Source organism: Leptonychotes weddellii, chromosome 10 (assembly GCF_054177405.1).
Source record: "Leptonychotes weddellii isolate Sample4059 chromosome 10, ASM5417740v2, whole genome shotgun sequence".
In the NCBI taxonomy this organism is placed as follows: domain Eukaryota; kingdom Metazoa; phylum Chordata; class Mammalia; order Carnivora; family Phocidae; genus Leptonychotes; species Leptonychotes weddellii.
In genome coordinates this window covers 19,805,797-19,827,462 of record NC_138378.1, presented here as the reverse complement: position 1 = coordinate 19,827,462, position 21,666 = coordinate 19,805,797, and the positions used below count along the sequence as shown (strand labels likewise).

Below are 21,666 nucleotides of genomic sequence, written 5' to 3'. Positions count from 1 at the left end.
TTGGGGGCGGCCTAGGTAGGGGCTCTTGGACTCAGGCTCAGTTCAGGAATGAGACTTGCTGGGAGTTGAGAACTGGTTACACGCAGACAGGGAGACTGCAGCTTCCTGACCCTTGGGCACTCACCTGTGCCAGGCTCTGCGCTCAACGCTTCAGCAGAGGATCTTAGGAAGGTTAGGAGCTTCTTGTGGCTATTTTCCAAGGAGAAGCACAGCAATATACAGCTCATCCCAATCGCTGTTTTTACAGTGTGGCATTGACGCCCTTCCAGTTGAGCGACGGGATCTCTATCCCCTCCCCTTGAACCTGAGTAGGGCTTTGTGACGGCCTGAGCCAATAGAGAGTGGCAAAAGTGATGTGTGACTTCCAAGGCTAGCTCATAAAAAGCTCTTCAGCGATCTCTCGTGTGCTCACGCGCTCTCTCTCTCTTAATCCACTCCCCTTGGAACCTAGCCACCATGTTCAGAGGAAGCCCAGGCCTCATGGAGAGGTTAGTGAAGGTGTTCCAGCCAACAACTGCAGCTCTGGTCCCTGCTAACCACCAGACATGTGGGAGAGCGAACCTTCAGATGATTCAGGCCCCAGTCTTGGCACTGTCCCAGCTGATGCCAAGTAGAGCAGAAATGAGCTGTCCCAAACTGCAAAAGAAATATTGTTGTTTTAAGCCACTAAGTTTTGGGGTAGTTTGTTACGCGGCAATGGATAACTGGAATGCTTGTCCAAGGTCACACAGCTTGGAAGTGGCAGAGCTGAGACTGATTGGATCCCAGGGTCATCCAATTGCAGAGTCTGTTGTGCTGCACTAATGGGCAATGTTCAGCTCAGGCACACAGTGTATACAGCGTAAAGCTCTACTCAAGAAGGAATGAAGCATCAAATGATTATAAGAATTATATATCAGATTGTAAGAAATGATGCCGGTTACCCAGTGGAAAAAACAGTTTATTTCCTCCCATTCAAGCTGCTAAATTGACCAACATGATGAAAACTGAATGAAGACTAAATCCTGGAAGGCTTCAAAGAGGAGGTGATTTTTTTTTAATGAAAAGGTTTTTTTTTTCATGGAAGAAACAAACCATTGGCTGAGGGAGAATTAGAGGAATTAGTAGGGGAACCTGCTTTCAATAGTATAGTCAGGGAGGCCTCACTGAGAAGGTGACATTTAAAATGAGTTATTAAAAATAAATAAATAGGGGCGCCTGGGTGGCTCAGTCGTTAAGCGTCTGCCTTCGGCTCAGGTCATGATCCCATGGTCCTGGGATCGAGCCCCGCATCGGGCTGCCTGCTCAGCAGGAAGCCTGCTTCTCCCTCTCCCACTCCCCCTGCTTGTGTTCCCTTTCTTGCTGTCTCTCTCTCTGTCAAATAAATAAATAAAATATTTTAAAAATAAAATAATAAATAAACTGAGTTATTTTTTAAAAAGCCCTAAAAAAATAAATAAACTGAGTTATTCAGGGGTGCCTGGTTACCTTGGTCAGTAGAGCATGCAACACTTAATCTCAGGGCTGTGAGTTCAAGCTCCACATTGGGTGTGGAGCCTGCTTAAAATAAAAATTAAATATATGTATATATATTTATATTTTTTTAATTTTTAATATGTATACATATAAATGGAGTTATTCAAAGAGCCAGAGTAAGAGAATTCCAGGCAGATGAAACAGCAAGGGCAAAGGCTCTGAGGAGAAACAGACTTGATAGATGTTTAAATAAGAAGGTCAGTGTGACTGGGACTAGATGAGTGATGGAAAGTAAAGGACAAGTTAAAGCTGGAGTGGAGCCAAGGCATGCCCTGGGCAGGGGCTTTATTCTTTTTTTTTTTAAGATTTTATTTATTTATTTGAGAGAGAGAGCGAGATTGAGAGAATGAGTGGGGGGAGGGGCAGAGGGAGAAGCAGACTCTCCGCGGAGCAGGGAGCCCGATGCTGGTGGGGGGGTTCGATCCCAGGACCCCGGGCTCATGACCTGAGCCGAAGGCAGACGCTTAATCGACTGAGCCACCCAGATGCCCGGGGCTTTATTCTTGATGCAGTGACAAGCCATGGAAGCCTCTAAGCAGCGGCATGATATAATCTAATTTGTGGGTGGTTTTTTTTTTAATTTGTGTTTTAAACAGATCACTCTAGTTGGTCTGGAGTCATGAAGAGTCATCAGCATTCAGGCCATATTTAAATCCGTGGGACCAGGTGAGGTCACACCGGGAGAGCATCTATAGAGAAAAGAAAAACTAGCGCACAAGCAGGAAGTTAAGAATTTCTGATTCTAGAAAGTGAGTGAAAGAGGAAAAGCCAGCCAGAAAAGACTGAGAGAGAGCAGCCAGTGAGGTAGGAGAGAACACACAGCAATGTGTTGTCGGGAGGTCAGGAGAACAGACACATGAGGAGGGAGACCTCCCACTGCATGGCACCACTTGGAGGCTGCTGGGGACCTTGACAAGAGCCAAGGTGGTGGGGACAGAAGCCAAAGGGAGTGGACTGACGAGTGAACAGGACATGGAGGTGGAGTGTAGGAAGAAGAGAAATGGAGCATTTGGGGAGGGGACTGTCGTGTGGAGAGAGAGGGGGAGAGAAGGGGGGCAGACAGATCGAGGGATGGGGGCTTGGCTTTTGAAAGGAGCAGGGCGCTTACCTCCATTGTCTTGGAGGAAGGATGGAAGACTTGGATGAGATGCAGGGGCTTCTGTCGGGAGGAGGAGAGGGCGGCCAACGATGGCCTGTTTTTTCAGTGGAGAATAAAGTCACCCGGTGAGAGTGAGGAGACCAAGGAGCGCAAAGACCTCAGATCTCAGAGAACAGAAACCAGACTTCCCAGGACGTGTGAGGAGGTGAAGCCAGGCCGCCCAGTGAGCATGGGCTATTTTCTAGAAAGGACTCTAGCCAAGTGTATTTCCCATAGCTGAAACCGTGCGGCGCATATGATTTTATGTCCTGCCTTTCCCACTCACCAGAGCGGCAGAAGCATTTCCCCGTGCATTTATAAAATCTTTGCAAACATCACTTTTAAAACTCAGAAATAACCCATGGAGTGGATGTTCCAAGGGTCACTTAACCTTTCCCCCTTTTATTGGACATTCAGGTTGTTTCCTGGCAATAATACTGGAGTTCTGAGAGAGATGGCATGTGGTCTGGAGAAGAAAGGAGAAGGCAAGCTTCGAGGCAGAGCTGGGATGTCTGACGCCCTGGCGCCTAGAATCCCATCATGGGAGCTTTGAGGGGCCTATTATTGGCAATTGGTGCTCCTGACAGGTCACATTCTGGGTTTTCCTGGACACGAGGACAAAGAATGGGACAGCAAGGCACATCTCACTGGCTTCTCAAAGTACCCAGTGGTTCGGGTACTGAGCCTGGGGAAAATAAAGTGGGGAGAAGGGCCGAGAGGGCCCAGAGGGCCAAACGTGTGATCCCTGAACTGTTTACAGTTGAAACACAGAGTGCAACAGCCGTGTTTGAGGTGGCAACGGGGCCCTTCACTTTGCCTGTTTTCCCCATAATACAAGTCTTTTCTGCATCCCACCCTTCCTGGAGGGGGCATTGCTCCAAGAGACCTGGCCTTGGGCAGCCTATCTAGGGACTCAGGTCCTCAACACAAAGCCCAGCAGAAGAGCGCTCTCTCGGCTGTGTGAGAACGAGGCGGGCCTCCTGAGACAAGGGGCTCACCCCCCAAGCAGAGGCCAGCAGACCACTGCGGGACATAGCCTCCAGGGCGTACTGCCCTGGGCCGAGACTCTTCTAGGATTAGCCGAAGCCCCTTCCAACTGGAGGTTCTGAGGTTTGACAACGCAGCATTCACGGAATCCTACTATGAGCCAGGGGCAGAAAAGTAACCCCCGTGGGCAAAGTGCCTATTGTGTGCCCAACACCGGGCTTCCCGTGCATGAACTCACCCACTGCCACGGCCCGCCACTGAGGCAAGTACCATCACCCCGGGGGAGGGAGGGGAAACAAGCCAGGACCAGGCAGGACTGCTTCTCTCTGCTTCCCAGCCCTGGCCTTCCGCCGCGGCATGGGGTGACCACGGAGACTCCCACAGCGCTGCCCTTTTCTGTAGCATTTTACCTGATAAAGCAAGGTTCCTCGTGGTGGGCTCCAGGCACCAGGTGGCACCTGGCAGCTGTGGCGAGACTTCAAGAGCCATCCCTTTGGACTGGTGGGGCAGAGCTGGAGGTCAGAGGGTGACAAGGTCTTGTTTGTGTGTGTTTATGGGATTTGAGTTTCTGATGGATGATAATCACTGCCGGGCTTCCCAACTGGAACGGGAGTGGGCGCAAGGCCAGGGCCGGCCGCCCTCTGGGCAGGTATAAGCCAGGGAGGAGCACCTGGAGCCTGGCGGGGACAGAGGGGCCAGCCGCTGCCGGGCGGACCAGGGTGCAGAGCTAACGCTGCTTCGGGCAGACTGCCGGGTGTGTTCTGGAAGTGGCTCTGTCTCTGGGGAGTCTGGGAGGTGAGCTAAGGAAATCCTCGGGCTGGACAGGCTGGGGCGAGGTTGCCAGAAGCCAAGGCTCAGCAGTGTAAGTACATTCTTCCACAGTTCCTGCCTTTTTCTTCCCCGCTGAGCTGCTTCTTCCCCCGACTAAGTGACCAAGTGTCAGGAATTTGAGCCCTGGATTTCTCAGAGGCAGTGGGGGGATGGGGGGATAGCAGTAAGCACTGTCATTTATCCACTGCTCACCAAACCCCAGGTGCTCTGGGTTATCTCATCGAACTGGTAACAGAAGGATGGAGATTGGGCTTGGCATCCTAGTTCTTCAGGCATTATCTTTTTTTTTTTAAGATTTATTTATTTATTTGGAAGAGAAAGAGTGCACGCATGCACAAGTGGGCAGAGGGGCAGAGGGAGAACATCTTCAGGCAGACTCCCCGCTGAGCAGGGCTCCATCCATGAGATCACGACCTGAGCCGAAACCAAGAGCAGGACGCCTAACCCACTGAGCCACCCAGGCGCCCCAGGCATTATCTTCTTTTACTCTTACAACAGCCCTATGAGGTGGATATTAGTATTTTACCGAAGAGAAGACTGAAGCACAGAGATGTTAAGTAACTTGCCCAAGGTCACATAGCAAGGAAGTGGCAAAACCAGGATTTGAACTCCCTGACTCCAGAGTCTGTACTCGTCACCACCCTGTTATACTAGTGGGGCTATGGTAAGGCTCTTCCACTTTCTGAGGGGTCATTTCCTTATCTGTAATTTACGGTTATAAAACTTGATGATCAGAAATATATTACCCTGAGATTCACTAAAGATACCTTGAGGGGCGCCTGGGTGGCTCAGTCGTTAAGTGTCTGCCTTCGGCTCAGGTCATGATCCCAGGGTCCTGGGATCGAGCCCCGCATCGGGCTCCCGGCTCAGTGGGGAGCCTGCTTCTCCCTCTCCCACTCCCCCTGCTTGTGTTCCCTCTCTTGCTGTGTCTCTCTCTGTCAAATAAATAAAATCTTTAAAAAAAAAAAAAATACCTTGAGATGGGTCAGCTTTAAGCACCGGAAAGCCTTGTTGGAAACATTATCGAGAACTATAGGGGTGCCAGGGTGGCTCAGGTTGTTAAGCATCTGACTTTGGCTCCGGTCATGGTCTTGGGGTCCTGGAATCGAGCCCCACGGCTCCCCACTTAGAGGGAAGTCTGCTTGTTTCTCTCCCTCTCCCTCTGCCCCTCTTCCGGCTCGTGCTTGCTCTCTCAAATAAATAAATAAAATCTTAAAAAAAAAAGAAAAAAGAGGGGCGCCTGGGTGGCTCAGTTGGTTAAGCGACTGCCTTCAGCTCAGGTCATGATCCTGGAGTCCCGGGATCGAGTCCCGCATCGGGCTCCCTGCTCAGCAGGGGGTCTGCTTCTCTCTCTAACCCTCCTCTCTCTCATGCTCTCTCTCTGTCTCTCTCAATAAAAAAAAAAAAAAAAAAAACACTTTAAAAAAAAAAGAAAAAAGAACTACATGGGAGTGCCTGGCTGGCTCAGTCAGTGGATCATGCAACACTTGAGCACAGGGCCGTGAGTTAGAGCCCCATGATGGGTATAGAAATTAGTTTTAAAAAAAAGAAGAAGAAGAACTATGTGTATGCCTTTTGATTCAGCATTCAACTTTTGAAATTTATCATAAAGGATATAATCAGATTTATGAGCAGGGAATTTCACTACAGTTTTGCTTATAATCATAGAAAATTAGAAGCAAACAAAATGTCCAACAGTTGAGGAATAAATGATACATCCTATGATGAAACAATATGTAGCCATTAAAAATCATGTGTTCAGGGGCGCCTGGGTGGCTCAGTTGGTTAGGCGACTGCCTTCGGCTCAGGTCATGATCCCGGAGTCCCGGGATCGAGTCCCACATCGGGCTCCCTGCTCAGCAGGGAGTCTGCTTCTCCCTCTGACCCTCCTCCCTCTCATGCTCTCTCTCTCAATGTCTCTCATTCTCTCTCTCAAATAAATAAAATCTTTAAAAAAAAAAAATCATGTGTTCAAAGGGTGCTGAATGTCATTGGAAAATTCTCATTTTTAAGTGGAAAAGGCACTTTATAAAATTATACATGGTATGATCTATTTATAAAAATATGTGTATATATATTAAATAAATGAAACAGACTGGAAAAAATATACTTAAGTGTTGAAAGCTTATCTCTGAGAGATGAAATCATGAATATTTTTGTATCTTTCTTTATTCTTTTCTAGATTCCTCAAACTTTCTATAATATACATGCCTTACTTTTTAAATTAGAAAAATGAAGATTTAAAAAAAAATGAAGATTTTGTTCATTTGTTGTTCTTTTGGTTTAGGCTTGGCTCCTTTCGAGCTTCTGTTGTAATACAGAGGGAACTGAGTTGCCTGCAGTCAGTATTGTGAGGGCCTCTGAGATGGTCTGGTCCAACATGTTTCATGTAGGAAAACTGAAGCCCAAGGGTGCAAGGGACTTACACAAGGTCAGAGAGAGAACCAGAGGCTCCAGACCCCCAGCCTGGAGCTCAGGCGTGTCTGCCCAAAGGGCCAGAATCCCTAGGCCAATCTTCCAGAAGGGTAGGGAGATGGAAGGGAATCAGCTAGAATTACTGGGTTAATTTAATGCGTGTTAGTTGCTAACTCCAAGTGAGGCTTTGAATGCCAAGGGTAGCTGACCTCACAGACCTACCCAGTGACGATTAGTCCTGGGAGTGACAGGAGAGAGCAAAGGGCAGCTAGGTGGCCCGGAGCTAGCAGGGTGTGCCCCAGGCCTCTCCCTCTCATTTCTAGGCCTCGCCAGCCCGAAGTACTCCCTCCCCCTGGGAGGGCTGAGGACTCTTACCACCAGCCTTGGGGCCCCGGACAGCATGAAAGGTCGCTGGCGTTACACTCGGCTGGTAAGAGGCCCAGCTTGGGCTGGGGAGTCAGGCCAGTGAAGGTGGGGGAGGCCAGATCTCTGGCAGGGTGGGGTCTGGGCTAGGATTGGAGGCAGGCGGGTGCTTTGTTCCCTTCCAAGTCCCTCTCCAGCTGGCCTAGAGTTCAGAGTTCAGGAACCCCGGGGCCCCAACCCCATGGTCCTGAGACCCTAACAAGCATAGACCGCTGTCTCCAGCCAGATGGCGCTCTGTCCAGAAGCCCCACGCAGCTAGGACCCCTTCCTTAGGCCTGAACCTGGGTAACAGGAAAGCAGTGTCCTGGTCATTTCTCATCTTGGAGGAGCCTCTCCTTATGAAAAGTCCCCAAGTCATTGTGCGCAGGTGCATGTGTATACACACACACACACACGCACACGCACACGCACATACCCTCTGGACCAGAGTGGAAGCTCAGCTGAATGAATGCATAAACCAAGACACATCCACACTGACACACACACATATTTATACAATCCCAACTCACACTCACAAACATGTTGACAGGTAAACACACAAAGTTACTCAACACTCTCACACTGATTTGCCAACACAAGTCTATTTTAAGCTGATACACACCTTCGCGTGGATGAACACACATCTTACACAAACCTGCCCGTGCTTTCTCAGCTGCTACACGCATTGTCTCCCTGGCCGACAGGGAAGCCTCCGGCCCTCATTTTTTTTCTTTGTAAAATAAGGATAGTAAGGAGAACATTCTTAGGATTCTTGGGAAAATACAGAGAGATCATGCACAGCGAGCACTCAGCCGGCCTGGCCCAGGGTGTGCTGACCAACATCGGCCACTACCGGTATTGTTATTGTTATGATTGTTGATATTATTATTATTGTTTCGGGTGCAGACACAGGGTTACAGCTCGCAAGGCTGGGCTGGGCCGGGCTGCCTCCTGCCTTTCTCTCCTGCCCCTGAGCTTAGAACTTGATCCTTGACACCCACTCTGGATCTAGAGCAGGCAGGCAGACAAACCACAGAGTCCATGGCCACATCTGATGGGCATGCGTACCTCCGACCTTCAGCTGGCAGGGGCCAGGACGGGAGCCGGTCACAGGCAGGGGTGGGTGGTGGTGGCAGGGGCCTAAGCAGGGGTGGTGAGGCAGCCGAGGCTCTTGGGCTCTGGAGACATGGAAGCCAATGTCTCCTTGTCCCTCTTGGTGTCTTCACAGCCCAGCCAGGTGGATGACGCTCTATCTGCGGAGGAGGGTGAAGAGGAGGAAGAGGAGACAGCCCCAGCCCCGGCCCCCGTCTCAGCTCCTGCTCCGGAAGATCCCGTGGGGCCCCAACTGGCAGAAGCCAGCCAGGTTCTAGGAGCCTCGGAGATTAGGCAGGTTCGGGCACAGTGCCAGGAGCCTCAGGGTCCCACCCTCCTGCCCTACCCCAGCCAGGTCCAGGGACACCTGGGGTCACTCCGGCTATGTCCCAAAGCTGGGGGGGCGGGCGGAAGGATGAGGTAGGGAGGATTAGGGGGAGGGATTCAGCATCTCATCTATTCTCCAGCCTGTAGGGACCAACGTGACCAAGGGGAGAGAGTCCTGAGGGAGACCTGACCTTGGTTCAAATCCTGGCTCTGCCACTTACTCCCCGTGTGGGCTTTAGGCAAGTGGCTTCACCTCCCTGAGCCTCATTTTCTGCAACCGTAAAATGGGAATGATAATCCCTCTCTAAGGGGCCCTTGGAAACGGTAAACTCCTGTGACACCCATAAAGCACCATGCTTGTGTGAGTGGGGCCTGTCCAACTTCAGCCCTTCTGGGACCCTGAGGATGGGGGGAAGGAGCGGGGGAGGACGGGGATCCTTGCTCACCTCCAGCCCTGTCCCTAGCTCAGCCTCCACCTCCCGCCACGAGTCACCGGACATCCCTGGAGCCTGGCCTTCTGCACGTCGAGAGATGGCTTCAGCCTGCGGAGCTTGTACAGGCAGATGGAAGGCCACAGTGGGCCGGTGCTGCTGGTGCTGAGGGACCAGGATGGGCAGGTGAGCTGGGCCCGGGGCCCCAGCCTGAAGCCCTGGGGGTGCCCGACCACACACCAGCGGGCCCTGCCCCAGGGCAGCCTCAGGGCCGGGAGGCAGAGGGGATAGCCCGTCACATGTAAGGGACAATGATGATGACATAGAGACCTCCCCCGTTCAGAGCCATTCCTTCCTTCCTTCATCCCCTAATTCATCCATTTAACACATGTACATTAAGCACCGCCTATGTGCGAGCTTAGATGTGGACAAGAGCAAGGTCCAGACAGAAGTGGTTCCAGCCCTCTTGGAGCTACAGGCCTAATGGGGAGGCGGGCCAGAGGTGAACAAATAATCAACTGGGGAGACATCGGAAGTGGAGGATCTGCACCTTCATGATCCATTGATGCTTTGAAAACATCCCCCTGTTGGTTGGGGGCTAAGAGTAAAAGCTGGCTTTGAGGAGGCAGCCACAGACCTTGGGAAGGCGCTGTCTCAGATCCCTGTGGTCTCGCCAACGTGGGGGGGCCGGGGGGTGTTCTGCCAGGCCCTCTAGACAGGGGCCAGGGGAGGGGGGGAAATGCTGGTTTCAAGTGCTCTTCCACGGGAGGAACATGTTAGAGCTGGGAGAGATCTCGAGGGTCCCTGAGGACCCTCATGTGGGCAGGAGTTCCTTCCATCCTCAAGATGCCAATCAAGGACTTTCCACCTCAAGGCCATGGAGCTCACTTCCTCAGGATGGAGCCCCTTCCTTGGCAGAATGCTGCTGACTATGAGGAAGTGACTCCTTACATTAAGCCAAAACCTACTCCCCATGGCTGCCTCCCAGTGGTCCTGCCTCTGCCCCTCAACACTCGGTATAAGAGGGAAAACCTGCAGTCCACCAACTATCCCACAGGAGAAAATGGCTAAGTGAACTATGGTTCTGCGACATAGTGAAATATTACCAAGGGCTGGGGGAAAAAATGATGTAGAGCCATACCTACTAAAAGTGTTGTTTTTATTATTTTTATTTATTTATTTAAGACTTTATTTTTATTTTTTTAAGTAATCTCTACACCCACGTGGGGCTTGAACTCACAACCCTGAGATCAAGAGTTGCATGCTCCCCCGACTGAGCTGGCAGGCGCCCCAAGTTTTTGTTCTTAAAGCAGGATATGAAAGGCACTCTTGTGCCAATGGAGAAAATGTATTACGAACTAGATACTAGATAACATTATGGAATTGCTGTTAATTTTCTTAGGTGAGATGACAGTATTGTGGTCATACATGAGAAAATCCCCATTCTTAGGAGCTGAACCATTTAGGGGTAAATGGGTTATAATATCTGCAACTTACTGTCAAACAGAACACCAAAAAATATAAGGAGAGAGAAAGTAAATATGGCGAACACATTCACAATTTTGAATACACATGGAGGGTATCTGTACCATGCTTTTACTTTTCTGTGTGTTTGAACTTTTATAAAGAAACGTGAAGGGGGAGGCAGCTTACAAAACACAGGTACAGGGCACCTGGCTGGTTCAGTTGGAAGAGCGTGCAACTCTTGATCTCAGGGTCGTGAGTTTGAGCCCCATCTTGGGTGTAGAGATTACTTAAATAAATAAAACTTAAAAAAAAAAAAACAAAAAACACAGATGTACTGTAGGATCTGGTTTTCTGTATAAGAACATATACACTGGCATTAAACAGATGCTGGAAGGAAATGCACCAAAACGTTAAGAATAGTTACCTTGGAGAGCAGAAGGGGGAATTGGAATATGGCTTTAGTTTCTCTTTCTGCTTGTCTGTAACTTCTAATACTTTTCTACAAGGATTACTTTTATAAAATAGGTACGTTTAAGAAAAAGTAGGAAGACGCCAGCAAGAGTTCTTCCTTGGGGAGTGTTAAGGGAAAGGACACGCGCTGATGGGCCCACGCGGCCCTCCCCACCCCCCAGCTCTGTCCCAGGCTCCCCGCCCGGCTAGGTGAGCCTATATTACCAAGCCTGGAGAATGGGGTTGCCTCCTCTCCCCGCGAGCTGCCGCAGCAAGCTCCTCTGCTTTCCAGATGTTTGGAGCCTTCTCTTCCTCGGCCATTCGACTCAGCAAAAGCTTCTATGGTACTGGAGAGACATTCCTCTTCTCCTTCTCCCCACAGCTAAAGGTGATATTCCCAGCCTCCTAGGGAGGGGGGAGGAGGGCTATGACAAAGATCCTGAGGCCCCAGTGGCCCCTAGCTCTATCCCCCATGCTGGGGTGCCTTGTATCCCTCCATCTTTCCACAGAAGGAATGGGACAGGCCAGTGGTGGGCAGCGCATCCCCCTTGGCCCTGTTCATCTTCATTTCTTACAGTGCTCAGTAGGTCCCTGGCGACCACAGACTGGCTCATAAAGGAAGAGGGGTCTTGCTCACCCGAGCAGGCTGCGAAGACAAGATGGGTCCAAGTGCAGGTAGATCTGTGGGTGTACAGGTAGGAAGAGGAAGACAGACACATCCAGTGACTTCAGTCTTCTTAGGAAGTGTGGGCTGAGGTCATCGGCTAAGAGTGAGGTTGGGGGAGAGAGTGTACAGACTGAGCAGAGAGAAGGTGTCAAATCGTCATTACGGGAGTAGAGAGGGAGGCCTACCGGAGAGAACCAGAGAAACAGAAGGACAGCTAGGCAGCGTGAACTGGAAGTGGGGAGCGTCAGCTTAAAGGCAATCTAGTCCCCTGGTGTTTTTCCGCCAGCTACATTCGGCTCCTTGGTTCCGGCGTGGAGAGTGTGGCTGGGAGGGCTTCTCCAGGATGGGGCTTCCGCTAAGATGGTGTGACCAAGCGAGAGAGGGAAGCGGAAGCTGAAGGGAGTGGAAATGTAAAATGGACCACAGAACCTAGTCTGGATCAGTGGGGAAGGGCAGCCAGGGAGGCTGAAGGACAATGAGACGAAGACGAAAACAACAGTTGAGAGGTGGCCTTGTGGTCAGAGACTTGGAGCAAGGACACCAGTCGAGCCACGTGTTGGAATATAAGATCTAAGAGAGAGGGCCATTGGAAACAAACCAGGAAGGACGGGTTCCTGGGTGTGAACAGAGGGGACAGTGGCTGAGGTGGGGGTAAGAAGACCCCTGCACTGGAAAAGGAAGGGCGCTGAGGGCAGGCACGGGATGGGTCCGTGCGGACGGCGAAGTTCACCAAGGACACTGCAGGAATGAGGAAGGAGGAGAGGAGGGTGAGACAGAGCTCAAGCCTCTAATTCACGGTGACTGGTGACTAGGAGATGGGTGAGTGACAGAGCCAAGACTGGTGGAGACAGAGGGTACTTGCTGCTGGAGAGTAGAGCTTTAGAAGGAGGGAGGGGGATGGTCAGTCGCCAGCATCTCCCATGTAAAACTTTTCCATCTCTGAGCTATTTATTGAATAAAACGACTGAGCGCTGCAGGCTTGGCACGAAGCGCACTACTTTTACTCCTCATAAAAATAGTAGCAACTAACTGGGCACTAGCGTACCACCTGCCAGGCACTATTCTGAGACAGTCACAAATTAGCGCATTTAATCATAACAACACTCCTCTGAGGGACATAATATTATCGGCCCCACTTAACAGTTGAAGAAACAGAGGCACAGAGAGGTCGAGTGACTTGCTAGTCAGTGGTGAGGATGAGATGCAGAAACAGGCCCTGGGGCTTGAACTCAGGCATGGCGCTAGGCTACCCCTCTAAATGACGGAGATGCTCTCTGGCTTGCAGAAGAGAGGCGATCACAATATAGAGCGATAAGGGCTGTGGAAGAAACTGCAAGGAAGAGCACCTCTATCAAACGGGAGTGGGGAGATCAAAGGAGACTTCCTAGAGGAGGAGCTTCTTGAGTTGGATCTTGATGGACAAACAAGATCACCAGGTGATGAAGGGCATGGGGAGCAGTCTTCTTGGAGCATGTGCAAAGGCACAGTAATTGGAAAGGAGACAATGCCCATTTAGGAACCCAACAGATGAATGGGTAGGGGGTCAGAGTGTGTCTGCACTGCCAGAACATGCCCTCACGATATACTCGTTCAATGGATGAAGAACTAGTCCCAGGTGTTTTTGTTTGCTATGAGAGACCTCCCCTCCAATGCATGGACCAAGGACCTACAGATATACTCAGACACACAATTATTTGGTCCCATGACGAGGTCACAAGGAGCTACGGAGTCCTTGCTAAAAGCAAAACACAAGGTATCTATTGCATTGTCTCCATCAGCCAGCCTGGTAATCTTTCCAGGAAACAGGAAAGAGGTCCGTTGTTCCTAGTAAACCCGTGCTGGATTCTAATTACCACTTGTTTTCCTGTATTCACATGCTGGAATTCTAAAGCTCTCGGATTTTCCTCCTACTGCACTGACTACTCCTTGGCAGAATCCTTTGCTGATTCCTCCTCACCTCCCCAACCTTTTGACATCAGAGGGTCCCAGAGCAAAGTTTTTGGTTCTTGTCTCTTCTCTACCCTCATTTTTTTCAAGGTCTCGTGCTGATGGCCTCTACCCCTGAACTCGAAATTGACATATATCCAACTACTACCTAGAGCTTCTGCTTGGACCTCAAGCCCGGCATTTCAAGCCTCACAGGTCCCAAACCGAGCTCCTAACTTTGCCCCCAAATCTGCTCCTCCTGCCCATCTTCCCCAGTGAAGTTAATGGCACCTACATCTTTCCTACTGCTGAGACCAGAAATTTTGGGGTCTTTGATTCCTCTCTGTCACACCCTACACCTGAGTTGTCAATGAATCCTGATGGCTCTGCCTTCTCTATCTATATCCAGAACCCAACATTTCTCACCATGTCCTTTGCTGTCACCTGGTTCAAGCCAGCATCATTATTTGTCCTTGTTCCTGCTATGCCCTCCTGAAGGGTCTCCCTGCTTCCACCTCAGTCATCACAATAGCTAGAGTGTTCCTTTTTTTTCCCCTAAAGATTATTTTATTTATTTGTTTGTTTATTTATTTGAGAGAGAGAGAGAGAGAATGAGCAGTTGTGAGGAGGGGCAGAGGGAGAGGGAGAAGCAGACTCCCTGCTGAGCAGGGAACCCAGTGCAGGGCTTGATCCCAGGACTCCAGGACCATGACCTGAGCTGAAGGCAGACGCTTAACAGACTGAGCTACCCAGGGGCCCCTAGAGTATTCCTTTTAAAAGGTAAGTTAGAGCATGTCATTCCTTGGCTCCAAGCTGCCAATGGCTTTCTTTCTTGGAGAAAAGCCAGTCTTTATAATAACCTACAAGGCCTGTGAGCCTGGGTGGCTTGGGCCTTAACCTCACTTGGTTAAGTATCTGCCTTTGGCTTGGGTCATGATCTCGGGGTCCTGGGATCGAGCCCCGCATTGGGCTACGTGCTCAATGGCGAGCCTGCTTTTCCCTCTCCCCACCGCCAGCCACAGCCCCCCGCCCCCGCCGCCCCATCGCTTGTGCTCTCTCTTGCTATCTGTCTCAGATAAATAAAATCTTAAAAATATATATAACAACCTACAAGGCCCTACATCTTCTGGCCTCTCTCTTATGTTGTTTCTTGTTATTTTTCCTTTCCCTCACTCTGCTCTAGCCACAGTGAGCTCTGAGCTGGTCCTTAAACATGCAGGTCTGCTCCTACCTCAGGGCCTTTGCATATGCTGTTCTGCCTAGATTGCCTTCTACTGGATCACCAACCACATGGCTCAGGTCTTACCTCCTTTAGGATTCTGCTCAAATGTCACCATCACAGAGAGGCCCTCTGTGACCAACTAATTTAAATTTATAACATTCCATTCTTTGAAAACCCTTCTTGTCCTTCTCTACTTTTTTATCCTTAGCATTTTTCACCACCTAACAGTCTATTTATTTTACTTAGTTACCCGCCTCCACCTACTAGAATGGGAGTCCCATGAAGGCAGGAATTTTTGTCTGTTACATTCACCATTCCACCCAGTACATAAAAGTGACTGGTACTAAATGCTAAAAATAAATAAATAAATGAATGAATAAAATTTAAAAAATTTTTTTAAATTGTTGAATGAGATGAATTATTTTTAGAAGGGCTGTCTTCCCAGCCCCCATTATGGAATCTTGGTTTTTCTGTTTTTGTTTTTGTTTTTAATTGGGTAATCTTTGCCTATCTTTGGTCTTTTGACACCTCTTGTGTTCTTTATGAATTCCCAGTGGCTCCTTGATGGTGATTCCAAATAGCACCATGAACAGGGTCGTCGTTTCTTCTTCCGTAGCAATGTTTATCTTACTCCTTCAAGTCTGAAGGTCACATTCTTCGATGAAAGTAGAGCAGGAATTGAATGGTTCTGTCTTTTCATGGTCACTTGTTAATATTATCTTATCTCTTCTGAGCCCAGGGTTTATTTTATTAGTCTGTTTTCTTGCTAAAAACCCTTTGGCTGCTCATAGCATTTTTTTAAAACAACTAATTACAGGCAGTAATATGCTATACATTTGTGGCCTTCTAGAAATATTTTTATTAGCCCAATTGACTCTTGAATAATTTATTCATTCAACAGACATCTATACCATGCCTTGGGAATATTGCTGGGAATCAAGACCGCCCTCACAGACCTTACACGGTAGTGGACTAAGCAACGACACATTGGCACATGAACGGGGTCATCTCAAAGAGTGCTAAATGCTGAGGAAAAGGAAACAGGGCCTGGGAGGAAGGGCTACTTTAGGCAAGGTGACCCAGGAAACTTCTCTGGGATGACATTTGGGCTGAAAGATGAGAAGTGGGCCATTTCAGGATCTGGGGGCAGAGCATCCTCAGTAGAGGGATCAGCAAGTGTGAAGGTCCTAAAGCAGGAATAGCTTTGGGTGTCCCAGGGACAGCAAGGCCAGGGTAGCTGAAGTGAAGTCAGTAAGGGGGAGAAGAGGTCAGAGAGGAAAGCGGCAGTCAGAGCAGGCTGGGCTTCTGGCTGGAGTGAGGAGCTGGATTGTATTCCCATTGCAGCGGGGAGCCCTCGGAGGGCTTTAGGCAGAGGAATGGTAATATTGATCACAAGGCAGAGCGGAGATGGGCTGTGGGCAGGTGACCGGAAGCAGGGACAAGTAAGGAGGCTGTGAGCTAGCGAGGAGTGACTGTGGCGGGGATTGGGTGGGCACAAGTGGAGATAGACGTGACAGAAATGGGGGTAGTCTGGCTGTGTCTTTGGGGTGGGGCCCACAAGACCTGCTAAAGAACGGAGTATGAGGCAGTGTGGGGAAGTGGGCAGGCTCCAGGGAGAGAGGAGGAAACAGCTCATGGCAGAATCAGGGCCTAGCTCCTGACCAGGAACTTCCCCCTCTTCTCTCCAGCTTTGCAAGCAGGATGCTAGAGAGTTCTCGTCTGTTTCTAGAACAGGGGGGCTTGGGGTTGTGGGAACTCAGACTGGAAGGCAAGAGGAGATGAAATCCCGGGGAGAATGGAAAGAAATCTCCTCAGGGGCCGGGGTACTTCCCGACGCTTAGCTGGGGCTTGGGCCTGGATGTTCCGTTCCCTCCACGACACTGCCACCCAGTGGTGTGGAGTCAAACTGCAAGGGCAGGACTCCCCCAGTAACCCAGCTTTTCTCCTGTCATCCCAGGTCTTCAAGTGGACCGGAAGCAACTCTTTCTTTGTGAAAGGAGACTTGGATTCACTGATGATGGGCAGCGGCAGGTGCATGTCTCAGTCCTCCCAGGGTCTGGAGTCTTGGGGTAGTCTGTGTTCTGGTCCCTCCCCCATCCGGAAATGCTGGGCTACAGCTGCCCCAGATAAGATGAAGCTAGTGGTGAACTTCCAGGCCTTTCCCTTCAACACGGCCCCGGTGCTGCCTAGTCCCCCAGTCAAACCCCTCAAGCCTCCTCTAAACACCGAGGGGGTAGAATGGCATGGACTACCCTCCAAAGTGTTTACAGTTGATGACAGCTTAGTCTGAATGCATGTGATTTGGGGAACAGCATTCTGCATGGTTGGATGAGGCTAGAGTCAAGGGATGGGAGGCTAGATCAGGTAACATAGCTCACTGGAGGAAGGCAGGCATCTGCCCAGGAAACCAGCGTGTGTGCACGCGCGCGTGTGTGTGTGTTGGGGGGATGAGTGGGTTAGGAAGAAAAAGTTAGCCTTATTCCTGGTGAGACCTCCAAATTCAGGCAGAATAAATCTTATCTTGAGGGCAAAGATGAAAGCGGTGTTTGACTAGTACCAGGCAAGTTCTTTGCTCTCCCAGCTCCCTGAAGAGCCTCTACTGAGACAGTTTGGCACAGAACATACAAGCCATAGCTGATTTGCAGTAACCCACTTCCCAGCCCCAGCCTAGTTTGCTGTCTAATGAGGGGATCAGAATGGATGCTTTCTGAAATGTTTTGGGCTGAGTCCATGCCTTAAGATTCACTCCTTTGGTTAAGCATTGCCATCTTTAAAATGTTCCACATGTTCTAAAACTGGACTGGGGACAGTGGTGCACCACTGTATATATTTATTAAAATCATTTAACTATAAAAAAAATGCTCCAAATCTTATGGGGAACAACATGTGGAGTTCCCAACAATTCTGGATATAAATCAGTTTAAGGGAAGATGAAACAGGCAAAACTGAGCTGTGGTCATGGTGAGGCCAAAGGCTGATGGTGTAGACCTGGAAGGCCAACATCCAGGAGTGAGTCATGCTGAGATTTTCCTCTTCTCTTTAGTGGCCAGTTTGGGCTGTGGTTGGATGGAGACTTGTACCATGGGGGAAGCCACCCTTGTGCAACCTTCAATAATGAGGTGCTGGCCCGGCAAGAGCAGTTCTGCATCAAGGAGCTGGAGGCCTGGGTCCTGAGCTGATGGAGCTTTCTGAAACAACAAATGCTCAGACCTGCTCATGAACACCATCTAGACCCTCCTTAGAGAGGGCTGCCCATTTTCTCCAAAACCTGGATGACTATGGCTGTGACCAGACCTCCCTGTGGCCCGGGGACCTGAGACAGTCCTGGAAGCAAGCAATGTTCTCCAGGACAGGTGACTCTGAAGTGAAAGGTACTTACACCTCTTCTGAACAGCACGAAGACCCTCATGACATTTCTTTAAAGTAGGCTCCATGCCCAGCATGGGGTTCAAACTCATGACCCTGAGATCAAGAGTCCCATGCTCCACCAACTGAGCCAGCCAGGCGCCCCCCTGAAATTTCTTTTTAGAAATTATACAACTAAAACATGTTGACTGTAGAAAAAACAGAAGACTTTAAAAAATTTTAAAGTTGCCTAAAATTCAAGCACTCCCCCAAAACACTAACATTTTCATTTTCATATACACCCTTCTAGAGAATTTTCCATGGAGATATATATATTCTATTCTGGATGTTTTAGAAATCATTTTAACTTCATACTGTCAAACCACAGACACCTGGGCTCAACTAGTGAAACCAATAAAGACTCTGGTAGCATCTTTTTCTAGAACACTGAGGGCTTCCTGTCGGCCACCAGCATACGGGGTGCTTGCAAATCTCTAATTTCACAAGGAAGATATGAAAGCAGCAAATGAACAATATGCCTATTTGGATAAAGAAGTTGAATCTCTGTAGATGGGAACCTAGGGCAGGTTAAAAAGGAGGAAAGATATGTTTCCTGACACAAGAGCTCAGGAAATGAAGAGACATCCATATCCCGTCCCATTGACAATGCCCGCCTCCTGTCAGAAAACCAAATAACATAAGTCCTGTTAAATATCATCCCCTCTCTTGCAAACCAAACATAGCGTTGACATAGTCAGACGCATCTGGGTAGATTCCTAGACACATTTCATTTGCAGAACAGGGTGCAGACTGGGCACACATGTGTGAGAGGACGTCATTAAGGAAAACACCTTTGGTTTCAAGATGGAGATACATTCATGAAGCTTTATTGCAGCTATTTTCCTCACCCAAATGAAGTAACAAATCATTTAAACTCATAGTTCTTACATTCTCAAGGTGACAACAGTTCAGTAACTCTAGAGGTTGTTAAAATCTCAGTTTTTATACAAACAGTGAAGGTGTTAAGAAAAATTTAACCTTGTAAATGGCACACGGTTCTGATAATTAAAACAGTTGCAAAGAGCATAAAGTGCAGCTGACTTATATGTAAAGGGTGCAAACAAAGTTGATTCAAGTTATTTCTCAGATAGCACAATGATACAATATTGAAACCATAAAATTCCAGAGTAAACCACAATGATTTAAAGATAGGAGTTGCAGAAAGAAAACAATCTTAGCAGAAGAACATTACATTCTTGACCTTGAGTCTGGATACACTAAGTCTGAGCCCCACAGTTCTCCCCACTGAATGTTTCAGAGGTACCTCGGCCAACACAGATATGACCCAGTCCCATGGCTGACTTCACTTGTGCTTCTAGCCCACATGTGGACACATCCTCACCCACACAGCATTATGGTGGAAGTGGGGAGGGTTTTAATTATTCTCCTGTGAATTAGGGTCAACTCTTGATCATCTACTGGGGGATGGAGGAGGGTGGTGGTGGTTATACAGAATGGCAGGTATCTCTAATACTTTTCAGCCTAGTGTCAACAGAACAGAACTTGATTACACAGTAGAAGGTGGCAGCATTCCTAAGACTGTGGATAATCTGCTGCCTATAGTCTGAGTTCCTTCCTTCCTCCCACTTGCTCTTGCCTGGAGCCAGGCCTGGCTCTCCAATCCCGGCCTGCCATGGAGGCTTTTGTAAGGGAGTGTCAAAGCATAAGATGTTAAGGGCTTAGGACTCCCATTCCCCACTGCCCTGCATCTACAGGACCCTCTGGCTACCACCAGCTTTGGCTCTAACTCCAGACTTTATTCTTGGTGAAGGTCTGTAGAACTGGCAATTGTGTGTATATGGAGGTGGGGGTGGGGGCCCTCTGCACAGAATTGCTCACCTACAGTGGTGCCTACTCCACTGCAGGAGGTAAAGAACAAGCATGGGGAATACTGGGCCACGGAGGGGAACTTGGAATTCTCAGGATAATCACTCATTTCATCCCAGGCAGCTCAGTCTTTGCTCTGAAACCCATAAAATGCTCACTGAACCAGCAAAAACAAAGTCCCAGCTCTGAGTAGCCCCAGCCCCAAGAATGGCTTCTGTGACCCTGATCAGCTTACAAGGGAAATTCAGACAGAAGGTCGGAGGAGAGCCTTCTCCAGGCTGAGTAGTGATAGTGAAAAAGACCTTGGGACATGGACAGTGAGTATTCAGGAGTAAGAAACTGCCCAGGCCTGGGGCTGCAACTGACCCAGAGAACAGCCTCCCCAGAGGCAGTTTTATGTCCCACTCCAGAGAAGGCCAGAGCACTCGGACCTTTTCAAAAAATTAATCATGCCTCTCACTCAGGAGTTGGAGCTAACTCCCGGCCCTCATTTCCTACTGATTAGTCCAACCTGGCTAAAAGGGTGAGGGAAGGTCTTTCACGAACATTCAGATCACTTAAGAAGAATTGTCCTCAAATTCGAGGTGATGGGTACCTCCCTCAAGGGGCTAGGATTTTGTTTCGTTCTTAACCATGGCTGTTTACGATAGTCCCAACTTCAAATTCCTATGTGCACCTTCTCTCATTTCTAAACATTTTTTTTTTAAAAGAACAATCATATGTCGTAAGAGTTCAGAGTACCTAAATTTTTTTTTTGTTATTCTAAGAAAATAAGACTACTAGAGAAAGACTTTAGTTACAGTTAAAATAGACAAGGTAACACTTTCCGTAGCATGTATAGCAAGATTTGCCTAATACCTTTTTGTTTCTTTGGATAAAAATTACTTAGCTTCAGCATGTGTGTACATTCAAAATATAAAAAGCACTAGTTATCACTAAATTTGTAGAACTCCATGACCAAATTCCCTACATTAGTTAATACTGCTGGGGGACAGGGAAGAAGGCTTTATGTAAACAACTGGTTGCAAACATTCACACTGAGTCATCCGGAAAAAGGCGCTGTCTAGATTTGGACTCTTTCTGGAAGTGATCTGGGCTCTGGGCTGAATTTGCGTTATTCCACTCCATTTTTCGAGGTGTTATAAGAGGGGCTACAACGTCACCATCCTGTCAAGAAAAGAAAAACCAGGAACAAAGAAAAGCCAGTTTTCATAACTTTGAGTGAAATCCTCATGTGCACCTATCGTTGTCTTGCAGATAGATTGCTTCTAGACGTACTTATTCTTGGGAAACCCTAAATTACATATATGCCCTGTGCTTGGGCCAAATTAGAAACACCACAGTCCTGAGCAGGTAAGAGCCTCTGTAGGAAACGCTATCGGACCTATTCTTCTCAAAGATGGCCAGAGGCAGGACACCACAGAGTTCTGACTCCTCTGCCTTCATACACTTTTCACAAAACACAAACTCTTTCTTTTTTTGAAAATACCAATTGCTTTTATTTTTTTATATTATTTTATTTTTTTTAGGGAGAGAGGGGTGGGGAGGAGCAGAGGGAGAGACA

At 48.8% G+C, this 21,666-nt stretch overlaps 2 protein-coding genes across 2 annotated transcripts in view; one reads left to right on the top strand and one right to left on the bottom strand.

The window, feature by feature from the left end:
- The first annotated feature begins 6,871 nt into the window (after positions 1 to 6,871).
- On the top strand, positions 6,872 to 19,450 carry TLDC2 (TBC/LysM-associated domain containing 2). The gene is made up of 6 exons (XM_006733647.3): positions 6,872 to 7,316; positions 8,517 to 8,678; positions 9,172 to 9,324; positions 11,348 to 11,443; positions 16,828 to 16,901; positions 17,914 to 19,450. Exons 1-6 carry the CDS (start codon positions 7,287 to 7,289, stop codon positions 18,047 to 18,049), a joined length of 651 nt encoding a protein of 216 aa, XP_006733710.1. The 5' UTR covers positions 6,872 to 7,286; the 3' UTR covers positions 18,050 to 19,450.
- The window catches only part of SAMHD1 (SAM and HD domain containing deoxynucleoside triphosphate triphosphohydrolase 1), a 49,310-nt gene continuing 46,730 nt past the window's right edge, over positions 19,087 to 21,666 (bottom strand). Inside the window, exon 16 of the mRNA XM_006733646.3 lies at positions 19,087 to 21,269. Within this exon, the coding sequence (XP_006733709.1) occupies positions 21,135 to 21,269 (135 nt within the window). The 3' untranslated portion in view covers positions 19,087 to 21,134. The remainder of the gene's footprint in view (positions 21,270 to 21,666) is intronic.